This window comes from Rhinolophus ferrumequinum, chromosome 2, assembly GCF_004115265.2.
Source record: "Rhinolophus ferrumequinum isolate MPI-CBG mRhiFer1 chromosome 2, mRhiFer1_v1.p, whole genome shotgun sequence".
In the NCBI taxonomy this organism is placed as follows: Eukaryota; Metazoa; Chordata; class Mammalia; order Chiroptera; family Rhinolophidae; genus Rhinolophus; species Rhinolophus ferrumequinum.
The window spans coordinates 28,229,940-28,254,586 of record NC_046285.1 but is presented as its reverse complement, the minus strand read 5'-3'; the positions used below and the strand labels follow the sequence as shown (position 1 = coordinate 28,254,586).

The window sequence follows — 24,647 nt, the reverse complement described above, 5'->3', positions numbered from 1 at the left end:
ATTTGATACATATTAAGGAAAAATCTGATATTACTGAGTAAATTAATACAAAATTATAGATTGGTTTATGCCCCCAAAAAATCTATTTATATAGTTTCAACAAATTGAACCAACTGTACACATTCTGGCTGATTTCTAAATACATCACTTTTTTTTCTTTCTTTAAGGTAGAAAAAGAACCCTTCTTCCTGTTTTCTTTCCCAATTCTTCTGTTAATACAATGATATGCAGCTAGTTCCTACACACATACTTTTTCAGTCTTTCAAGAAAGACAGTGCTTTCACCAGATTTCATTTTGAACATTTGTGGACAGACATTTTCACCCAATTAAAAGTTAAGCCCTCACTGCCAAAGCAGATGAGCAAATCCTCCCCTGAAAATTGGATGTGCTCACTGCAAAGAATATAAAAAGGAGGAAAATGACTTTTCAGCAGAATTTGGTTTTCTAATAGCACAGCAGGACACACTAAAATCATTCAGCTAATAGCATACTATACTGGATGCTAAAAAATAAATGAGCTGAAGTACCTGTTTTCAAGATTTCTCCCTTTGGATTCAGCTACATTGAAAATATACAAAGAAGCTTTTAAGGGAACTTCTCATGTTCCTACTGCTTATTCATATTTTCTCTTAGAGACCTATTTCTTTTCCCAGAGTGGACATTTTCTCTATTTCCTTACATTAATATCTGACTGACAAGATAGTCTCCCAGGAGTATTAGATATTGTTAACAAGTTAATGATTGTGACCAACTTTTTTAATTTACTGAGATAAAAAATTTTATATGATAAAATTTGCCACTTTTAAGTACAATTTGATGGGTTTTGACAAATACATACCATCTTGTACCAAGCACCAAAATCATACTAAAAATTTCCGTCAGCCCCCAAAATTCCGTGTTCCTCTTTGCAATCAACTGCCCTCCCCCAGTTCCTGGCTCCTGATCTGTTTATCACTGTAATTTTGCTTTTTCTAAAAGTTCATATAAATGGAATAATATAGTATGCATCTTGTTTCTGGCTTATTTCAATTAGCATAAGCTTTTGGAAAAAAATGTCCATCTTGTTGCTTGTACCTGGAATTCATTCCTTTTTATTGCTAAGTAATATTCCACTGCATGGCTATTCCATAATTTTTATCAATTCACCAGCTAATAGACATTTGGTTCCTTTTCAGTTTTCGGTTATTGTAAGTGAAGCTACCTTGGCCATTCAAGTACAAGTCTTTGGGTGGGCATTTGTCCTCATGGGGCATACAGTAGATACATGTTTAAATTTATATGAAAATCTTATATTGCATTCTAGTGCCTATTTCTGAACAACAGATTTGCTTCAATCTCTCGGTTAAGAGGAAAACGCCTCTATCTATAACAATTCAAACTATTGACATCATTGAATAACACAAACCACTGACAGAGGTAAATATTCATTAATTTATTAATATCTAGCACTCATTATGCACATGTACTCATCTACTTCAGGAGAGGGGGAACAGAATTCAGTTTGGGGAGGGAGTTAAATTACACTGTTTCAAAATGAGGATGATTATCTGTTGTGAGAAGAAAAGCTAAGTGGTTTAGACCCCTGCTGCTCAAAGTGTGGTCCATGGACCAGCACGACTGGCGTCACCTGGGCACTTGATAGAAATGCAGAATCTCAGCTCCACACCTTGATCCACTGAGTCAAATCTGCATTTTAAGAGGTGATCTGTGTGTTTGAGAAGCAGTGCTAGAGGTCAAAGGAAAAAAGGAATTATACGGAACTGAGAGGGTCAGGGCTTCACACAAAAAATAGTTTTTGAGAGGAACTGAAAGCTCATTCTAAATTCCATGCTATCTCTTTTGGGCTTGACCTTTAAAATTTCTAATCAACAGAATTTTCTCTAAAGAAGTTACTCAGGCTCTCTTCGAAAATAAGCGGTTTGGGGCGGCCGGTTGGCTCAGTGGTTAGAGCGCAGTCTGATAACACAAAGGTCGTCGGTTGGATTCCCACATGGGCCAGTGAGCTGCACCCTCCACAACTACATTGAAAACAATGCCTTGAGCTTGGAACTGAACCACCAGTGGGCAGCAGGTTGGCTGAGTGGATAGAGCGCAGTGCTCATAACACCAAGATCGCCAGTTTGGTTCCCGCATAGGCTGGTGGGCTGCACCCTCCACAACTAGATTGAAAACAATGACTTGACATGGAGCTGATGGGTCCTGGAAAAACAAACTGTTCCCCAATTATTCCCCAATTTAAAAAAAAGGAAGAAAAGAAAAAGAAAATAAGTGGCTTCGAGAAAACTTTCCCTGACCATTCTAGGGGACGTTTGTGGTTTCTTTGTAATTTCCCTAGAAATTTTCATTCCCATACTGTTTTCAGTCTTATCCTTCATGTACTACCAGTATCATTACGATACTCCTGTCAGATTACACCTATAGGACACACACTTAAGTCTACAGGACACACACTTCGTTCTGCATCACCTTCTGATTCACCTAAAAGTGCCAGCTGAACCACCAGCCAAGCCTTTACAAGAATATTTCCAATTACTGCTATTCACAATTTGGGCCCAAGAATTACAGATCTTACAGCTAGAAAGACCGCAAGAGTTCAGGGCATTTAAACAGAGTACGGTCTTATGTCACCATATTACAGAAGAGGCAACCAAGACTTAGAAGAACTTTAAAAACATGTCAAAAGTTACCTCACTTATAAGCGGCAGCATCAGTAGCACAGGGGGACATTTTTGTGTGGATTCCCCTCCAGAACGATTCCGGTATCATCATGGGTGTGCAATAATAACCCACTAGTCTTTGTTTCATTCCGTTGCTCTCTGTGGTTTTCAATTCCTGAACCACCTCCGTTGGGTGGTACTGCACGGGCCTGGGTTTCACTCCTCTAACTTCTCTGCCTGTGTTCTTCCTCCTCATCACACCTAACTACAGGTCGGAGGTAGGTGTTTTCAAGCTATTAATCCGGTTTCCTAAGCCCACGTTTTCATTACTTCTCAGCTACCAGCAATAATCTCTAATCTTTCTTCCCTTTAAACAGCCCATAGGCTGCACCTGTGGTAAAATCCTGAGCCCAGCTCTCATTTTGTCACCCACCCCATAGGAAAGCCTTCAGTGTCTTCCCATTGTCAGCCAAATAAACATAAAATCACTTAGCCTGGCAGTTAAGACTTCTATAATTTGGCCCTTCCGTCTTTTCATCTTTTCCATTCAAGTCATTCTCGTAGGTAGCAGCATAATTAGGTATTAAGGTTGCCTGCTTGCTTATCAGTCATCCTGGGGTTGAGTCTCTGCTCTACCTCTAACTAGTTGTATGACCCTGGGAAGTTGCTTAATTTTTTTATACCTCAGTTTCCTCAGCTGTAAAATGGGAATCATGGTGCTACCTGATAGAGCCATTGTAAGTAGTAAATAGGAAGCACTTAGATAAATGTCTGGCACATGGTAAGGACTCTCCTAATCTTGTTTTAATTCTTATTTTAAAATGAACAAAGTTTTAGCTGCCCATACACCAAGTCCTCACTAAAAAAATCTAATTTCATAACATCCTGGTAAAAAGCCTAAAGAACTCATGACATCATGTGAATAATAGCCTCAATAAATTAAGCTTCGATGACTATGCTAGCTATTATTTCTGCACATTCATTTCAACATTTCAAAGTATTGTGTGATAGGAAGCCTTGCTCATCTGCTTCTGAATATGAAATAAAAGGCATTCAAGATAGTTCATTAGCAAAACTCATATTAAAATTAAGGCCCTATTTCTGGCTATAGAAGCCAACACTTTTTTATGCTTTTCATAATAAAACTGCTCTGTGTCATAATAAAAGCAAACAAATAACCCTGATTTGTAATCAGCATATCAAATTTATGTCTTGAAGCAAGAAATAAAATCAAGAACTCTACAAATAACCTGAGTTGGCAAACTGGTTTCATTTCACACTCTGATTTGGATCCATTATAGTGCTGAGAAAGATTCACATATTGTGTTCGGGGTTCAGAAGTAAATACCAAGTTCAACCAGCAATGTCTAACAAGGCAGGAATGAAGAGTTGAGTATTTGTCAGCCCTGGAGTAGAGAATGGAGGCAGAGCAATAATCACTGCAACAGATGGCAATAAAGAGTTTAAATTTTCTGAACGCTTAGGTGACAACTATTTTAAATGCTTTAGATGTATAATTCTGTCAATCCTCAGAACCACCCTTTAAGAAAGGTACTACTGTCATCCCTATCATACCAATGAAGGCACTAAAAAGCCCAGAGAAGTTATAACGTACCCAAGGATACCCAAGTAGTAAGTGGTAGAGCTGAGATTTGAACCCATGCTCACAAAAGAACCTGTGCCCATCACCATTATGCTATAAAGACTCAAAATATTTCCACGTTCTTGATGCCAGGCGATATAAATATTGACAGCAATGGCAGTTGCGCAAATCACCAAGAGGATTACAACCCAGATTCCATTAAATTGTTTCTGGCAGTAAGAAACCTGAAGATCCAGCCCTACCTCCAGCCTAGGGACATTCATCGTCTCAGTTCTGCAAGCCCAGTGGCTCAAGACACCGGAGAAGGGCTTTGAAACCACAAATGAATGATCTCGGTTTCAATAATGAGGAGCTCAAGAGATTCCCAAGGACTAAATCCCAAAACTATCATCAATGCCCACATTTGCTAGTACCACCGAAGCACAAGGTTCTCAGTCAATAAGGTTCTCAGTCAATAAGGTTCTCAGTCCTTCACAAAAGGATTTCCAAATGAAACAGTAGTGTAACAAATCCACTATTAGAATAACTGTTCTTTAATAAACCTTAAGTCAGAAAGACTAAATGGATTCATGGGTAAAACATGGAGCTAATTCCTGGTGGACATTTGCACTCCAGAGCTTTTTCAGAATAAATTTATAAATTGTATAAATTGGTGTCTTAAATTTGCAGAGGAATACTACTAAGAAGAATATGCCTAAAAATTGTATTAAGGTACTTTAATGAAATTATTATTAATTGTAGGATTTAAAGACAGAGAGGGAACTAGAGTTCATTCCATTTCCAAAATAAGGCCCAGAGAGGGCAAGCATCATGCCCAAATTTACACAGTTTGTTTATAGCAGTTTCTACAATAATTGTGATGCATGTAATGTTCAACTTAAGAATCTTCTTCCTCTTTCACTTCCATCTTGGTTTAAAATAGTTCCCAATAAGACCCATTCAGATTTAGAATAAAAATAATATTTAAAACTTCCATCTGCTCTACCTGCAACTAATGAAAAAAAAAAGTAGTGAAAAAATATCCATAGCTCAGCTTTGGGGTATGCTAAAGAGTCACTGGTTACATTAAGAGTCCCAAAGGTCCTCTGGCCACAAAGTAAAGTAGTAAGAGATAAATTAATAGGCCCTTTATACAAAGAAGAGGGTATTTTAAAGTCATCTGCTAGAGGTAGAAACATTGTTTCAGTAAAAGAACATTTCAAGTGTTCAAACTCATACCTAAGAAGTCGGAGACAATGGCAGTGTTGCCTTTGCTTACCTGCACTTTGAAGGAATCTGTTTCCCCAAGGTCTCTGTTCCTGAAGGTGAAAGATGTCGTGATACTTGGGCCGTCTGCTAAATTGTCGGAGCCCCTCCACTAGAAACCATCTAAGATGGCAGAGGTTGCGCTGCTTTTTCACTTGCAAGTGCTGAAAGAAAACACAAAGTAGCATGCTTATAAGAATGGCTCAGCTACCCGAGAACAATTTTAATTATTACAAACATTTTAATGAAAACACTATTTTAGTAAACTCACTCCTGACCCCTCCCAAAATGCTTTACAGGATGATGAAATGACCAAAAACAAAAACAAAAAACTCCAACAGCCAAACCAGCAGCATATATTACATTGCTGTAGTCCATGACTGGTTATCCACCAGCTTCAGCTCCGTCTCCTTGAAAAAAATAACATATCCAGCTCAATTAATCCAAAGCAACCTGGTAATGAAAGAACCATCTGTCTTATTTTTCAGCTTCTTTCCACTCATACACACAGCTTTATTGTTAAGTGCGGAGGTGAGAGAAGTTGCTGTTGCTCCGAAGGAAGGAAAGGGAGGGAGAAAGGAGAATGAGGAGGAGGTCAAGGAGAATAAAAATATCTAGAAGAAAATGAGGGGAGAGGAAGCATGGAGAAATTAGAAGAGCAACTAGTTTAAGAATGTGCTGTGGTCACTTTCTCAAAAACATTTTGAAAAAAAAACACCTCAAAACGTTCCTGTTACAGCTTTTCTTACAAAAGACTAACCCTGATATAAAAACAAAAGCAAAACCAAAAAGCGGCATGCTCTGTATTTCTTACGTTAGCAGAAAATATGTTATTTAAAAAAAATTCTTTGGAAACAAAAACAAAACCCACAAAAATATGGCAGTATTTTATTTCAGAAGCTACTTGTGATCACTAATGACCTACAATAAGGAAGCACTTATGCTTTATAATGAAAATCATGTAGTAATGTGAAAAAAAAATTTAGATTCTACCAAGTAAAGAAAGAAAACTTTTAAAAGCTGAGTACACGGAGATTATTGCTGTGTGTTCAATGTATGTGTGTGCAACACATTACTGAAAGCCATTAGAGAAAAACAAAATCAATTGATGTGCTGAGTTGTGGATTATAGGGATGTTTTTGCTTAAAAGTCTAAAATCTTAAGACTAAAATCTTAAATCTTACAATTTACAGAGAAACAGAAAATGCTTGTTTTCATATATTTCTATATGCATTTCACGTTTGAAGTGCTAACTGACCCATATAGAAATTAGAAGCCAGGCACTGGCTCTTTAGTAGCTATTTCTATAATAGAAGTATCCACCAGGAGACAGAATTTTGAACCTAAGGAAATTATGGATAAACTGGTGCCTCGGCATAATTCTCTGTACATGAATAAAAAGTACAGCTCCTGGGTTTCTATCATCTTCTACCCACTACTACTTAGCTGGAGTAAAGGTGAAATCAGAATTCTAAAGCTGGAAGGGCTCTTTAAAAGATTATCTACTCTGAATAGGTGGGTAAAGAAACCTCACTGTCATACCAGGAAAAACTGGGGTAACGAGGATTTAGTTACACCTGAAGAAGCTTAAATCAAGGGAGGAAACAATATAGCCCATTCTCACGTTTGGAGGACCTTCATGAAGAAGAGACATTAGTGAGGTTCTGAAGGCTACCAGGTGGTTAAGCAATGGCCAGTGAATGCAATATACAAGGAGCTGGGTTTGAGCTCCTGCGGAAGAACAAGCTAACATTTAGGTTGCCTGAAAATACTACACGTTGCATTGTTGGATAATGAGTCACTTGTTTGGAAAGATGGTCTGTTCTAAAAACCACTTGGGAAGGATTTGGACAGCAATGCTTAATAATAAACTTTAATGTCCATTGGCATAGCCTGAGCATCTTGTTAAAATGTCAATTCTGATTTAGGAGGGGTGGATGGGGCCTGAGAATCTGCATTTCTAGCAAGTTCCCAAGTGGTGCCAATACTATGGGTCAAGACTGTGGGTCTTGGGTGTCAAGAATATAGCTTGATTACAAATATCAGGATGTTATTTAAACCAGTTTCCCAAAGTGCACAGCGTCTCCTAACCATATGACTTCGAAAGTCCCCTCCACCTGATTTGGGGGCAGATGATTAATAAATAGGTTAAATGGTTATTAGCGGGGTTTTATGAGTCCACACATTCAAATTTCCAAAAAAGTTTGTATCTTGGTATCTTGCAGTACCAAGGTCATACTTAGTATCTCCAGGTCATACTTTTGAGCAATAACTAATTTTGCACTAATTCTAAGAAAGAGATAGTTCACTTCCATTAAAAATTTAAAAAATGATGCTTTTACTATAAGCTTGGCAAATAATTGAAACCAAATAAATGTGTTCTGATGAATGAATGAATGAATGAATGATTATGTATTCAAAAATGCAATTACTTATGATTTCAGTATACTACAGTTAACAAAAAAGATGGCTACTCAGTAATGTTTCCCAGTGATTTTTGTTATAAAATTGTGGGTCTCTAAAGGTAGGGAGGAGAGAGGTCTCTCCCATTATTTTCCCAGTCCTGGAATTTCACCTTCCTTCCATCCATCTCGGTCATAAAAATTCCTTCAATGCTCTGAAAGTCCCCGTTTCTTGCTTGCTTATATTTTTGCTCTGCTCCCCTACTTATCTAATAAATTGGGTCTTGCATCAGTTCAAAATCCTCTGTGATGTCTTTCCTGGAGAAATATGCTAATATCTGAACCCACAGATCTGCCTCAAATTTTAAAGAATTCTTAGGTTCCTCTCCCAGACTAAATAAACCCACAACTAAGTGGGAACCAGTTTCCTGCCTTTCCTCCTGACTCTGAGCGTCCCCCTTCCAATGGATTTACTGTTTTAGTTTGCTTAAAAGTTATAAATTACATTCCCTCTGACTTACAAAAGCCCTTTTTTCAAACTACTTATTACATCAGTTTATTCTGAATGAGCCCAGCTTATTCGGCTCCCTGGGAAATACCATATCTCCTGTTTGTTAATGCCTCTTTTGCTGTTTTTGAAAGAAAAACGTGAGTTAACTTGAGGGTAAACAATCAGATAAACAAATCAAATCTTAAGATTAAAGTGTTGGAAATTTTCCTGCTTTCCACAGCAACGGAAAATAAACTCATATTAGCATCCATCAGATGATCCTCTAAAACCAAATTCCAAATATGGTGCAAATCTTCATTTGGGGTACCTTATGATTTTGTATTACAAATAAACCAATACATGCGATATATATTTTTTATAAAATTATATAATCCTAGATTTATTTCTTAATATACTAGTAGGTTAATTCTTTAGTCAAATTCATTTTCTGAAAAAAATTAACTGAAGTTTTCATCTTCTGGGGTAACTTTGCTGATTTAGCCAATAAATAATTTCCCGATGCCACTCTATGCCAGAAATTGTTCGAAGCACTGAAGATACAGCCGTGAAGAAGAAAAACAGTTTACAATCCAGGAGAGAGGTAGAAAACAGCTAGTAGTTCACAAATAACGTTTAAAGTACAATTGTGGTTTGAGTAGGAACTGACCCAAGTGGGAAAGGACAGGAAGCTTTTCTGAAGAGTTTGAGAGAATTCGCACAGAACTCCTCTGAGAAAGAGTGAACAGATGAAATTAGGGTGGAAATGGAAAACATTCCGGGCAGAGGAAAGAGCATTTGCAAAGATTCTAAGGTGAGAATAAAAACAGTATACTGAAAGAATTGAGGCTGCTGATAGCCAGAGTGATGATGAAAATAATAATACTTAATCTTTGTTGAATGCCTGCTGCATGCACGAACTCATATATGCCTCACAACAATGCTGAGACCGGCACTGTTACCCTCACTCTATGGATAAGGAAACTGGGGCTTAGCGAACTTGACTTGTCCAAGATCTCAAAGCTAAAAGGTCTCAAAGCCAGGGTCAGGTCTAGGCAGTCTGCTTCAGTCTTAATCTGTAAGCTATTATAGCTTCCAGGAGCCAGGTGAACTTGGAGCTTTCCTCGTGCTCAAGATTCATTCTGTCAACTTTCATTTTTCACAGAATATCATCGTGAAATATAGATGTATTACAACAGCTTCAGTCTCATTCCTCGGGTCATGATAAACGTATGGCTCCTTATGGGAACTTATTTCCTTAGGAAATATTACGTGGACATTTTATTACAAAAATGTTAATAGAGGTAGGTATGTTAATACAACAAATGCCCATGAACCCAAAAACCAAAATAATGGTATCTTCTCAGGGATTTTTTCCAAATGTAGGTTTATGTTCCTCCTATCCCTATTCCGCTTCTCCCAGAGGCAACCACTGTAGTGAATTTGATATCCAGTCCATTTTTAATTCATACAAACACCCACACACATTCATAAAGATTATATGGTATACAGTGTTGTTTTCAGTGATATCTAACATTTATGTAACAAAAGTATAATATTCTGAAATTTGTGTTTTCCACTCTACACCTTTGGTTTTGAGGTCCATCCACACTGATACATAAAGGTCTAGTTCATTCTGAGTTCTGTATTCTTATTAACTAAATATATTACAAAATTAACCATTGCCTACCAGTAGACATTTAGGTTGTTTTCAGAGAACTGCTTATCGAAATGTCATTTTGGAGCCAAATCTCTTTTTACCAATCTAGAAAAACAAGTTTACAAAGCCACTGAATCTTACAAATTGCTAGAAATACTTTCAAATAGAAATTTCTTTTTTTTCAGTTTCTTTTTTAAATTAAATTTATTGAGATGACATTAGTTAATAGAAATTTCAGTTAAAATAGAGGGGTTTTTTTCCCTAAAACATAAAACTTTAATAATTCAAGTAACATAAAAAGACCTAGCTATATAAAACACTATGAATCTCTGAAAAGGGAAAAAGTAAACAGTATTTTAAATGAGAAAATAAATTCCTAGTGAAAGTAAAGCTATAATAATCCTGTTGAAAATAAAACATATTGAAGAGATAGTAGATGTAGAAAGTCTTTATACAACTACTTTGCTTCCTGATAACCAGGCAAGGAAAAAAAAAAAATCAGTGTTTGAGCAGGTAGATAAACCAAAGTTTTCTCTGGAAAAGCTTTGTTTTGTGTTCTGACCAGAAAACAGTCCAAGGCACAACACGATGGAAAGATAAGCAAAATTTTCTTTAGAATCAAAGGATTGAGAAGTGCCTCCTATGGGCCAGAGTCAATATTGGATAACGCATACAAATCAACAAAGCAATAAAATGCTGAATTTTGATTTCAAGTGGTTACAGCTATAAACAGTGTGACTATAAGTATGTCCTTATTTTCATTAATGAAACATTTTAACTCAAGGTCATCCTAACAAGGTTTATTATCAATTGTAAACCGAAATCAAGTCTACAAATATATGAAAACCCATCTATGGGATTCCCATTACCTTCAATGTTATTTTTTTAGGAAAAAGAATCTGGGAAAACCTCACAAGGCAGATGTTTTAAAATATGGATAACTGTTTACTAGTGGCTGCATTCTTCACACTATAAAATAACCTTGTCTAGAAAAATGCAAAAGAAAATTTGAAGAGGGCATTTCTCTTTGGGAGGAAGGGAAAAGAGTTCTCTTCTAATAGATTTCCAAAGAGGTGCACACCATCCGCAAGAAGGTAAGTAAAAAAAAAATCCGGGTTTCCAATGAAAGCAGTAACTCCAGGCCACTGGGGCGTCACAATGGAGTCAGACAGACTGTTTGGCTTCATTTTCAAAAACAACTAGCCAAACGTTTTTGCACATTCCATAGGCCCGCCAAGGAAATATCACTTCTTCTAGATCTCTGACCTCCAGCCCAAGAAACCTTCCTGGGCTTATGAAAACCCTCCCAGGCTTCAGAAGGCAGCAGTGAACTCAACTGAAATTTATCCTACCCGTGATTCAGTGAAATAAGTGGCCAAGCAGATGGGGCAGCACCATCATCCATTTAGTCATCAGTTCATCCATCCATCCATCCATCCGTCCATCCAACAGATACTTATTACCCATCTGTCACATGGTGCAAGATTTCAGGGTGCAAGGTCTGTCTGAGCTGAGAAAGCATGGTGTACTAAAAGAAAGTCCACATAGCCACACTTTTAAACACAGACAATTGAATACACCCAACATCTTCTTAACTACAGGTTGAAAGTATACTATTTTATTATTTCCAGTTACATAATATGTACCTTATACAGTATAGACGATTAACTAAAACATGCACCTTTTTGCACTTCCCCCTCAGAGGGCAAATATAAATACTAATATGTAGTATAAGCAGCAGGAAGTAGATGTTGAAAGAGGCTTACTTAGCAAGAGACTAAGGAACCACAAATAGACCAGAAAGGAAAACCAGGGTTACTTAAAATTTTGAAACTTCCCACGTTTGTGATTTTTTAAAGTTTCCTGGATACGTCCTCATAGTTACTAGCATAAGCGAAGGCTTCTGAACCGAAAGGAAGAGGCAATTTAGAAGTGCACATCTACACTGCAATCACGCTCGGCTTTGGACACGTCAGGCTATGGACATGAGTCTGCGCTGAGAGCATTGCAGACAAAAGGCTAACCAGCGAGTCCCTAGGTAAAGAAGGAAGGGCACAAAGGAAGAGCACAGGAAGTGCCGTGAGTCTGCGCAGTAACCCTGGGGAGTTCACCACAGGGTTCCCTAACACCAGAGACTCTGCCGGGCATGACTGGCAAATTGTAAGGCAGTGTAAAACCAGTCCTCTGAAGAGAGTGCCCCGCCATCCGGCATGCTCTGCATAGTTCCTTACTACTAACGAAAGCCGAATTGTTGGGCTGCTTTTTGATCTGAGGGCTTTCTTATTTTCTCCAATGAGAACTGGTCTTGGGTAGGCTTAAGTCGACCAAAATGAAACCTTTATTTACAACACGCCAAACTATTTGAAAATAGGAACTTCCTTTACAAAATAAAATCTCATTGATTTTCCTATTAAAGAGGATTCTGGAGCAGAGGAACTGGGGAAAACTGGATGAGGTTGTGGCCCGAGTCTGGGTCCGGGAAGCTGGGTAAGGACTCCTCAGCAGAGACCCAGATAGACAATTAGATAGGAAAGCACGGAGGGCTGATTTGCAAGGCTTGCTCTGGGGCATGTCAGGAAACCAAAGGGTACAAGGTCTCAAAACGCTAGTGAAGGGCAGAGTGAAGAAAACACCGTAGAATGAAACCGAAACCTCTGTCTTCCTACAGGGCACATCACAGACAGGAAGCAACCAGGGGCAAGAGAGGGCCCTCTGAGCCAGTCCAGACAGGAGCCTCTTGGACAGGGTATAGCCTGGGCAATTCCAGGACCGAGGGCCAGGCGCACTCTGGGGGATGTAGAGAGAAGGGGTCAGGAAAGGAGGCCCACCGCAAACCTTCTGTGTTCATTTCCTAGGGCTACAAGAACAAAGTGCCACAAATGGGGCAATACAACAACAGAAGTGTATTGCCTTCCAATACACTTGTCACACAGTACATTGTCTCTGGAGGCTAAAAGTCCAAAACCAAGGTGTCGGCAGGGCCTCTGACACCTGTACAGAGAATTCTTTCCTTGCCTCTTCCTAGCTTCTGGTGGCTTGCTGGCAGTCCTTGGTGTTCCCTGGCTTATGGATGCATCACTCCAACCCACCGTCTTCACACAGCGTTCTCCCTGTGTCTGTCTTCACATGGATGCTTCCTATAAGGACACCGATGATATTGCCCTAGGGGCCCACCCTACTCCAGCATGACTTCATCTTCACTAATGACATACATCTGCTATGACCCTATTTCCAAATGAGGTCACATTCGGAGGTATTGAGAGTGAGGCCTTCAACATGTCTTTGGAGAGGGCACTGTTCAACCTATACACCCTTCTTGGGGTGCCCAGGCCTCACCCTCAGCCAGCAGGACTCTGATACTCTAGAGCCATCCAGAACGCCTGGGAGGGAATTCAAGTTAAAGAGACACAGCGAAAAATTACCCGATGGTGGTGAGTCTGACTGGAGATTACACTTAAGGAGGGAAGCTGTGACGGGAGGAGCATGTGGTACATTTCTGGAGGGCAGATAATGTCAGGAGGCCGGCTACATAGGTATGTTCACGGGGAGGAAATGGAGGACATACAGGGTTTGTGTACTCCTCTGTACGCCTGCTATATTTCCATTACACCTTTACTTTAGAAAACATTAGAGAAGATGAGCTGCCTGAGAAATAGGGGTTTTGGCAGCCAAGGTAGACCCTCAAGAGGGGCATTATCTGGATCCACAATCCAAGAGCTATCTGCTCAGCCCTGCTGGTTCAGGCTGGTGTGTAACTAGAAAAATATAAGTGCCAAGGAGTCAATATGTTTGAACTGGCAGATTGGCAGCTTCTATAGGTAAATCCATGGGTGATGAGTAAAAAAATTGTTTGATAAGCACAGACCCGTATTAAGGGCATATTCTCCCCTCGACAGTGCAGGAAACGGGCTAAGACACTTCTCGCTTTGCCCTCTGTCTTCCTAGCATCCTTGCAGAGCTCTCCCACACATTCCACTTTCACACTAATTACAGTTCGAGTAAGTTCCAGTGTTTTTTCTTTCACATCTAACTCTTCTCTGGGAATTCTAAGCTCTTGAGGTTAGGATATTTTGGGTCCGATTGCTTAATTTCCTAGCCAGAGAAATCAACACCAAAAGACAAAGTTGAAATATATTGGACACCATTCAGACTTAGTAGGGAACATAGTTTTGGAGTGAAAACATGTAAGATTTTCTGGAATTAAATATAAGTCAGACATTTAACACCAGATATTGCGTATACTCTGACTAATATACTGATATATTAAGAATTGAATGATGTCTTAAAAACGAGAGGGGAGAGGAGAAGGAAGCCAAAAGTTAATTACAGTGTAAACAGAAAAATAAAAATAAAATACTGATCCCAACTTTACATGCAAATTATCAAGCACCTACTCATAGAAAATGAAGCTGTGACTGGACGCACTTGGCTTTCTATTCTGCAAAAACTATTACAGAGGCGCTGAAAGAAGGCCATGAATTTGTAGTGAACCTCCATACTGTTCTTCCTGGATGTCTCTGTCCTGCCGAAGCTCATTTCTAGTCTCAAAGTTCATAGAGAATCCCATGCTTCTGAAGTCTCAAATTATGTTTAGTTTTAAACACTTGGGTTATTAAAAGTGAGAGCTCTAACATCTATGATACATGGCCGTAACCGATGGTTCCATCATTGTCTTATGAAAACAGCAAATGGAAGAGATGTACTCCGTGCCACATGTAAATCCAAGTCCAGCTTCAGAAGCAACGTACACAATTTGCCTGTTATCAATCGCCTATATAGACCTATGTAGACACATTGCCTTATAGGGAGATATAAACATATAGGCCATAGGAGTCTGAGTCTGATCGAGCAGACTCCTAGTCTCTCCTGCATCATCTCCTAACATGCTTGACTTTGAATGTTATGCTCTAAGAGCACCAAGCTTCGCACAATTCTGTCGTACTCTCTGTTTCATGCCTCAGTGCCTTTGATCATGCTGTTCCTGCTGCCGTTCCCTCCCCGCCTCCCTCTCACCGCCCAGCCTCTCCATCCCTGCCATAAATTAGAGTAATATATTGGGATTCTGTTCTTCAAGGAGGACTTCCCTTTCTACCTCCACCTCTCATTTGGATGAGGATAGAAGAGTGTCTAAGAAAAAGCCTACACTGTTTCAAGAATAGGGATAATTGTAGCTATCATGTTTTTTTAAACTATTAAAAAAACTCAAACTAAAAGATGTTAAGTTTTTTAATGGACATCTGAATAAAGTCGTTTTTGCTTCTTAACCCTAGTTTATTCTGAAGTACTCATAATGCTATTCAACAAACAGATTTCATCCCCAATTCCACAATCTCATGTACACATGTACACACACACACACACACACACACACTGCATCCCTCCACTGTGTGTCCACCAATCTGTATATTATAAATAGCACAGTGCCTGGCACATGATAGGTACCCAAATATTTGCTGCTGCTTACTTTAGAATAATTAAAAAATACAACATGAAAATATTAATAGAGTCCAAAGGGAAGTCAGGTGCTAAAAGGAAACAAACTTGAGTAAAACATAGAGCTAGATAAGGTCAAACAGAAAGACTGTCTAGGGCCAGCTGAGTGGCTCAGGCAGTTGGAGCACCCTGCTCCCCATGCCAAAGGCCGCCGGTTTGATTCCCAGATGGGCCAGGGAGCTGTGCCCTCTACAGCTAAGATTATGACCAACAGCTCTCCCTGGAGCTGGGCTGCCGTGAGCAACTGGAAGTTGGCATGAGCTGCCATGGACTGCTGTAGGCTACCGGGTGCCGCCATGAGTGACTGGTGGCCGGCGGTGAGCAGCTGCCGTGAGCAGCTGACCCAAGGGTAGCGCAAGGCTCATAATACCAGCATGGGCCAGGGAGCTGTGTCCTGGGCCAGGGAGCTGTGTCCTACACAACTAGACTGAGAAACAACGGCTTGAGAAGAAAGGCGGAAGAAAGGGGGGTGGGGAGGAAGAATGTCTAGAGAAAGTTAATTTTTAACATTTTAAGAATTAAATTATAATAATAGTTATTTAATGATAGGGTTATAGTAATAATGGCAAGTAACATTGATTCAATGCTTGATATTTGGCAGAAGCTATGCTGAACTATTTATACGTGTTTACTTTTTAATTATCTTACTAACTAAATTTGAAATTATTTCAAATTTACAGATCAGAAACGTGATTCAGAATTTAGAGTCATGCAGTTAAAAGCCATACAGCTAGAAAACAAACACAGGTTATATTCTGGCTCAATGAGGGAGGGTGGAGTGCAAGGAGAAAGGTACTGAGTGTCAAAAGAACATCCCAAGCTGAAACTCTGGAAGTCTTACAGTGACTACAGGTTCAAATAGAACAGTACAAAGAAAGTTAGCAACACGAAATGGCAAAAGACGTCAAAGACCAGTGGGAGAAATTCTCTGGATTTTTGAGCCGAAAAAGAATTCCCTAATGAAAACCACGCTAGAGACCTGTTACTATAAAAGAGGCATAAACAGGAATATTAGTGGTCATAGGTGGAGAGCTTAGGTAGAAAATTTTTATAAGAATATGATTATATTATTTTATGGTTAAAGCAGATGAGCCCTACCCACCAAATCTGTAAAAACCGTGTTTGTACTATAGATGGACCACATTTGTCCTCCAACAAACTCAGTGCCTGGAAAACATTTATAGGTACTTCATGATCAGCAAGTACACAAAACTCCTAACATCCTGCTTCTATCCAATTATTTCTCATTTATTTGTAGCATGCCTGGGATAAAACAAGAGTGATTAGCTAACTTACTTTGACATTTACCTAAAATATTGGTTCCAAATACCCAAAGTATTTTGACAGCAGGGTCCTTTACCTTACAAAGATCATTTACATTTACAAGAGAGTTCCTTTAACTTTTCGAGTCTGTCCATTAAGTTAAATTATAAATTAAATTAATTGCTGTTGCTGAAAAGCAGTTGAAAATTCATTCATACCCTAAATAAATGCCTGGATTATCATGTCATTGCTCTATTACAAATGCAACTGGATAACCCATTTTCCAATGTTTAAGTGCAGTTTTATAACTTTATATTGTCTCTATTATAGTATAATTATTATTACATATTATCTATATTTTATATTAACTTTATATTGTCCAGAACAAGGAGTCTGGAAATTTAAAAGGAAATCTCTAATGTCTTTTTATTCTTTAGCTTTTTGCTGAACATATAAAATGTACATACTCCCTTATCTCTGCCTCTTCCATCCCTTAATGGGTAAAAGACTCATAGATACAAAAGGGTTGCACAGATTTGAATAAAAACATTTAATGTTATTTTATTTCACTTATTATATTTTGTATACAATTTATTTATTTATTTTAATAGAAGCAGCACCTTCATGGTGCTGGCCTAAATATTTCCAATAGGATCCGTCCTAAGAGGAAAACTCCACCAAGCTTCTAGAAGCTGTGGGCTGATAACCTCTCTGAGAACTAAAATCAGGTGGGGGCTGGGGGAGGACTCGTCATGTGCTTGTGGGACAGGAAATAACAAATCTAAAAGGCGGAACCTTTAAGTACAAAGAATTTAAGAAATATGAACACAGAATGTCTCTATTAACCAAGAGGATGCCCTCTGACGACATTCCTTGGGAGAAACTTTGTCACTAGGAGTCTCACCAACAGCCCACAGCTGGGTCTCCCGCTTGCATGACCACCTCTCTCTCAGTTCCCTCTGCCAGGCACTCCTCCCCACCTCCTCCCAGCTCTGGCAATCTTGACGAGGAATGCTTTTCACTCCCAAGGCATTTGTTTGTGTCTCAAACGAGGTTAAATGACAACTATCAGAACCTAAGACATATCGTAATAAGCCCTGGAAGTTACACAATGCAAACCTCTGCCTAGTCAAGTGCACGAGACTGTGGACGGAAAGATGTTTGTGGTACTCATTAAAGAGGGAGGTGATTTTGTCATTCACATGCTTGGCACACATTTCTTCAGTAATGTAACCACAAACCAGACTAACCCAGCTCAAATGATCATAAATTATCAATCATAAAAATGTACTGAAAGTTTGCTGTATTTGAAAACAAACTTGAGAGTATCCATCTGATGACATTTAGAACATTCTCTTAGTTGTTGTCATAAATACAGTATAACATTTTCAAAAAGAAAGAAGACTCAAAACCGAATTGTATATATTAATTGAATTAATATATACAAATCCACAGGGATGAAGTCACCTTTCACCTGTTCTCTCCAATGGGTAAAGATTTGGAGATGACAAATTGATAATCCTAATAGTTAGCTATAAAGATGGTCATAATCATTATAAAGATGTTATAACTGAGCTAATATATTAAGATTATTGACACTGAATGAGTCATTTGGCAAATGTTTGCTCAATCTATAATGTTCTGGACACTAGACCAGATACAGGGTACAGGGGGTATACAAGAGAAGACATAATCGCTGCCCTCTCAAATAGAAATGTGTTCTAGATTTTAGGCCACTACATTAATTAGAAAGAAGCGGACACAAAAAGCTGAAATTTGTCATGTACTCATATATTAGTGATGTTCAGAATGTAAGTTAATAGATGAGCAGGGCATCTGGCTAAAGAATCTTAAAAACCATTTTTTCCTCTAAAGAGTGTACCAAGCTTCCCCAGAGAGTAATATACCGGTGACGGAGAGCTATTCTGAAATCAAAGGATAAATGATAAAACCTGGGACTTTCTGTTCATTTCTAATACACTGGTGCTACTAGGATTTATCAACTTGGACATAAACTTTCATGATTCAAGAGCTACTCTAAGACTGCCAAGAGCATCTACAAAGACGAACAGAAATGAAAATTCTCAGGCATAGTACATTCCCGTGAGAAGTATTAGGAGTCTTGCACATTTTTCACTGAAACTGTACTCTAAAAAGAGCATTAACCTCCCATAACGGACTGCATAGAGGAGAGCCTGCGAGAGAAGGAGCTGGAGTTCAGGAAAAAGCAAGTCTTTTGGATTATTTAGGTTATCACCTCTTGTAAAAGATATCAATTGTGATTTATTTGACTAAATAATTAATTTTTAATATTGAGCTTCAGATGTCACCAGCCAACCGAGAGACTTCTTAGAAACAACCAGATATTACTCAGTCTGGAGAAAGGTTGAGATATCAGAGCTAGTGATGGAGACCTTTACGCATGAAGGTGAAACTGAGTATATGGATTTATTCCAGAAGATAAGAGGAACGCTGTCCAGGATCCTCTGAGCCCTGCTCTATAGGGATATGTCCGAACCCCGGCCTAGGGCAAGGAAGGGGAAATCAGTGATGGCCAATTAACAGGTAGAAGAAAAACCTAATGAGCAAGAGAGAGAGAGAGAGAGAGAGAGAAAGAGAGAGACAGAGAGAGACAGGAAAGCCATTGCCAATGGGGGAAGACTGAGTCAGTCTCTAATTAAAAATCTCCAGTGGCATCCCATTCTAATTAAAACACAGATCACACTCCTTTCTAAGACTTGAAGCCTTCACATTAGCTATCTCCCATCTTCCTCACTGACTTCATCTCCTCCTATCTTCCCCTTTTGCACTCTTTTTCATACAGTTCTTCAAACATCCCAAATTTGTTCATGCCTATCAGCCTTTACAGTTGCTGTTCCCTCTGCCTAGACTGCTCTTCCTTCTGCTTTTCACTGGTCTGACTACCTCTCACCGTTCACATCTCAGGTCAAATATCACCTCCTCAGAAAAGCATTCAGATTGCTCTACAGTAGCTTCCCCCACCTCTTCTCTAGCACAGCCCCATGCTGTATTGTCATAACACTCATCCTACCTAAAAGATGTTTTTCATTTATTTGTATCTTGTTTGATGGCTCCATTTCCCACAAAAACAGAAGCTCTGTAAGAGCAGGGGCTTTGTTTTGCTCAACACTGTACACCCTATCCCCACTCTCAACATCTAGAACATCTCCTGTCACGTGGTGGATACTCAGTAAACATTGGCTGAATCTCAAATCCCACTGTATAGATGACCATGCAGAGAGTCACCCAGGATCCACTGAAGAACCACTCTCTGCTCCCCTGGCACTCCTCCTTCCCAGCACAATGACTGTGACCCACAGACATGCATCTCCAGCTTCACTGCCATCTCCTCGTCTGGAGACCTTATTCTCCTCACCTCCTATGGATCTTTGTACTCCCAATCAGATAATAAGTAAATCATTGTTTCAAAGAACACTTCAAAGGCCATCATTACATGCTACTGAACAAAATGCCTCTTGCACATGTGTCAGAGGTATAAGGAGGAGAATGAAAGGATGGGGAAGAAGAGAACCTTTTCAGTCAGCTTTTCGGTGCTCCTGACCAGAAAATTTCCTCCAGGTTGACTGCTCTCCTTCTCCTCTTTCCCAGTGGTTCAGGAAGAGGAAAGTCCCTGGCCAGATGCAGAAAGCTGTGCAGTAAACAGTAAGCAGGCTGCTCCCCACTGGATGACCAAAAGCTCTCCAAGAAAAAGAAATACGGACATGGGGAAGAGACTCAGATCCTACTGATCCTTACTCTCTTTTACTCTCATAACCTCACCTCCAGAATTTCATCCCTTCTTCGCTCAACATTAGCATAGCAGCCAAGTTCCTTGTCAAGTCTGAGACGCTACTGAGTCCCACGGTGAGAGAACTGGCTTCTGACACCCTGATACGGAACTACATAGACAGTATCCTACTGAAACCCTGTAATGTCCAATGCATACATTGTATTCCACACATCAAGCTTGCTGCAAATCAAATACATTTTTATTTTTAACCCAGAAGGGTTCACTTGGAGATTGTAATGTGTACTGTTATCCACTGTAGTTTGAATAAACAGGAGAGAGAGATTAATTTCATCTATGAGGATGGAGAGGTAGTCCTGGGAAGACGTCTTCCAAGCAAGAAGAATGAGTTGGAACCCCAGTGAGACTATATTCAGAATGAAAAGAACATCTGGAACACAACCCATTGGAAATGACCTCCTGAATTGGGCCAGACACAGCACACCTAAGTGGCATATCAAAAATGTGGAGAAGATAGAAGATGCCTAATTGGTGAAAGTCTGAAGCTATCAGAAGGAAAGGGATAGTAAGCAGACCACCTGATTTTAAGAAGCCCAGCCTAAGGGGTAACTTCGAAAGTTGGTTCAGATCAGGGGATACATAACTCGAGAGCAAGGCAAAGGAGAAAGCTATACACAAAGAATGGAAGAATGTGTGAACAGGTGTGCCGTGGAGGCTTCCTGGAATGATGGAAGGCAGAGAGGAAGCACACGTTCGTGAGATCCATTCCAAGTCACTTCACCTAGGGGCAGTTTCAGGTTTTTTTTAACTATACAACGGGGCTGAACATTCTGTCTCATAGTGTTGTTGGGAAGATTTAATAAAATAGCAGATGGGAACACACCGGGGATCACAGTGGGTGCCACCTGAGTTTCTTGCTTTTTCTCTCCTCCTTGACAAGCATCACCTAGAATATATGTTGAACAGATCTCTGGTCCCCAACCCTGGTTGGAACTGGAATTTCCATGGAAGCCAAGTGGTAATCGGCATGGTTAGTAGATGAAGCTTATCAGAGAAATATGGGAAATAGAGCATAATTTCACTTCCTTCCCAGAATATTCCACATGATGTGGAACACACAAATATCTCCATCAGAAGAAAACAGCTGCCACTAAGTTCTAGAATGAGAAAACCAGAGAATTACAATTTTCACAAAAGACAGCCTGATGTTTTTTAATGGTATGTCTCTTAAGGCGTGATTTGGCCACTGGTGTCTATTTCTCCCTGAGCTTCAAAGGTTTTCATTGTTTTAGGCATAAGAACAAATTGAATATTTCCAACGATTCTACTGAAACGTAGTCGATAGCAGTGTCACTTTATTGCACCATTAGAAGGAAATATGGTACAACCTGCAGCTGTGACACTCAGCGACTATTGCCCAAGGGAAGTCCCAACTAGTGAAGAACTCATCTTCCCCCTGCACTTGAACACTAAGGACAGCTTATGAAATCCCATCAGGGTAATACAGAGTTTCCAGAAAAGTTCCCTGTTATAAACCATTATCTAAAGTGTCCAAGGCACTTAGCCTTATTTGGACACAACAAAGGAGACAGTCGAAAAGTGTCTCTTTTGCAGGTCTTAGTATGAAAAGCAGTCCTCGTTGATACAAAAGGCAGCATCTCACAAACCAATGTACAAACGTCCAATCAGCATGCTCTGAACCGGAAAATAACCTGGCAGCCTGACCAGATCTTCACAAATATTTAACATCTCCACGTAAACAAAAAGACAGTTTCATGGTCTGCAGCCCAGAATGGAAACGTGGACATCAGAAAGTTAAATATCTAGGCCAGATTAGTAGGGGAGCCATCGGAGACCTGAAGATCAGCGTGAACGTGGGGCCATAGAGCCACGGAGGGCGAGGAGCGCCCGGCTGATCCGCAGTTTCCTTAACTACCTGCTTAATCATCGCACGCAGAGGACGTTCCTCTTTAGGGCACATTTGACTTTGAGTTGAGAATCTGTGGCTTGTGTGGTCTCTGATACACAGGCATGCACAATGGTATTCTCATGCCCTCTCTCACTCGGTTTTTACAGAGTGCCTTGGAAGAGCGCACACCGACCCTTGCCCCCAACCTCTCTCCCCCCCCCCTTTCTACTGAAGATCATTAAAGGTGGTTTGCGTTTCAGTTTCTGGAAATCACTTTTTATAAATTTTCTTTTAAGCCGAAACAACAGCACACCAAAAGGGGGCTGAGAGAGCCAGGGAGCTCCGGAACAAGCGGCCTCAAAATGACAAGTTTCTTCTCCCTGTCTTGAAAACTAACGGAAGCCCCAATACTGCAATTTTCTCACCGCCGCCCTTTCCCCCAAACTGCCTAGCGGCTTTGTTAGGTCTCGTTCTACTGTGGCGGGAAGAAGGGTTTCTCGGACATTTTTTTCTAAGGTCAAAGATTGGAACCTTGCAGACCTCTCGGCCCTGCTAGCGTACAGCCGCTCTCACAAGAAAACAGAGAGCGAGGAGCCGGTCACCCCGTCAACCGCTCGAGCGCCCACGCTCCCCTGCAATTAGAGAAAATGGGGTCATAGAGCAAGGTCTTCTCGGCTCCCCGCGCGCCTCCAACCACCCGCGGGCTCCTCGCCCCTCCCGCCCTTCCTGGGCTGGCACGGGGATCCGAGCACCCCTCGGGTGCCCCCACCCCCCAAACTCTGGCAGAGGGGGTGCGAATGCACGCCACCTCTTGGGATGGGAGGTGCTCGCGGGGGCAGTCTGCTCAGCGCGCCCCCACCCGCGACACTCAGCCTCAGAGGCTGCAAAACCCGAAGATCTGGGCAGCACAGACCCAGACCTCCCCGACCAGGGTCGGGCACTCGGTCTCCTCGCACCCCCAACCTCCCTCACCCGGTCATGCAAACCTGCCGCGAGCCGGCGGGGGAGAGTTCCCCGCCGAGGCCCAGGCGCGGAGACCGCAGGAGCGTACCCGGCTCCGCGGCGGGGGCCCCGCTGCGATCCGCCTGCCGCCGCCGCCGCTCACTCCAAGCCGGCTGCTGCCTCTCCCGCGGCGCCTGCAGCATCGGGCCGCCGAAGCCCACGGCCGGCGGAAACCGGAGGAAGGTGGCGCGGGTCAGGGGCGGCGCGGGCACGATTCGGTCTCCCCAGACCTAGCGGGGGAGCAGGGGAGGGCTCAGCGCCGCCTGCGGTCCGGGGAGCCCGCCAGCCGGTGCGCCGCCGGCGGCGCCCAGGTCCGGTTGACAGGCGGCTGTGCCGAGCGCCTTCGAGCCGCGGGGAAGCTCCTCCTGGTCGGCTGCTGGAGCCAGATGGGCGGTGGCCGCAAGCCGCCCCCAAGTTCACAGAGGAAGGTGCAATGCGGAGAGGGAGGCTGTGGAGCTCCGGGTCCCCAGGGTGGCGAGTCAGGAGCGCAGCCGAGCCCCTACCTTTCGGCCTGGGGGGGACACCAGCCGCGCGCCCTCGCAGGGCGTCCCGGAGAGGAAAATCACCACGAAGGGAGGGCTGGGGAAAAGCAGCGGGTGGCTTCAGGACAAGGTAGGAGGATCAAGTTCCACAGCCAAAAAGACACTCCCATACCGCCCTGGTTTTACTGGAAAACTGCCGGGGCGAAAGTGAGGGGCGGCCCGGGTACTCCCCTTCCTCACCCGGCTGGAGGACGGCAGAAGTAAAAACATTTGTTTGGAGCACCGGGGACTTCTGTGACACTGGACAGGAGGTTTGGTCCCTAGGAGGAAGGAAGGGGTGTTGGGAGAGCTCCAGAATTCCTGAACTCTGCCTTTCAAGGACGAATGTGTTAGTAGTGCTTTTTATCTTTTGGAGATGTTTTTTTTTAGGGAGAAGAATGAAGGTGGGAAGTAAATTTTTTTTCTTTTCTTGTTAAAGTAGCTCTTCCTTAAGAAAAGCATATGTTAGTAATGCCCTCATACTTGGATAGCTCTGAATACTTCTTAAATTTCAGTGTTTGTGAAATAATTCCTTGTCTAGCAACATTCAATTAATAGCTCCAGCCTTTGGGCACGTAGCATCATAATCACATGCCATCAAATGACCCCAGAGAGAAGAACCACAGCCTTGGGTG

At 41.3% G+C, this 24,647-nt stretch overlaps 1 protein-coding gene across 6 annotated transcripts in view; it reads right to left on the bottom strand.

The window, feature by feature from the left end:
* Nucleotides 1-24,408, bottom strand: part of ST3GAL6 (ST3 beta-galactoside alpha-2,3-sialyltransferase 6) — a 70,394-nt gene extending 45,986 nt beyond the window's left edge. For 2 of the 6 annotated variants that reach the window (XR_004421182.1, XM_033088926.1), the window contains exons 1-2: nucleotides 23,476-23,821; nucleotides 5,520-5,670 (exon numbers count right to left, since the gene is read on the bottom strand). Coding sequence is in view for 2 of the 6 variants with exons in the window: in XM_033088926.1 (XP_032944817.1) it covers nucleotides 5,520-5,670; nucleotides 23,476-23,634 (310 nt within the window). In the remaining 4 variants the exon portion in view is untranslated. Of the gene's footprint in view, nucleotides 1-5,519; nucleotides 5,671-5,869; nucleotides 6,074-23,461; nucleotides 23,822-23,994 lie in introns of those variants that run through there. The other 4 variants (XM_033088942.1, XM_033088950.1, XM_033088949.1 and 1 more) reach the window with 4 other exon arrangements.
* Nucleotides 24,409-24,647: the final 239 nt, after the last annotated feature.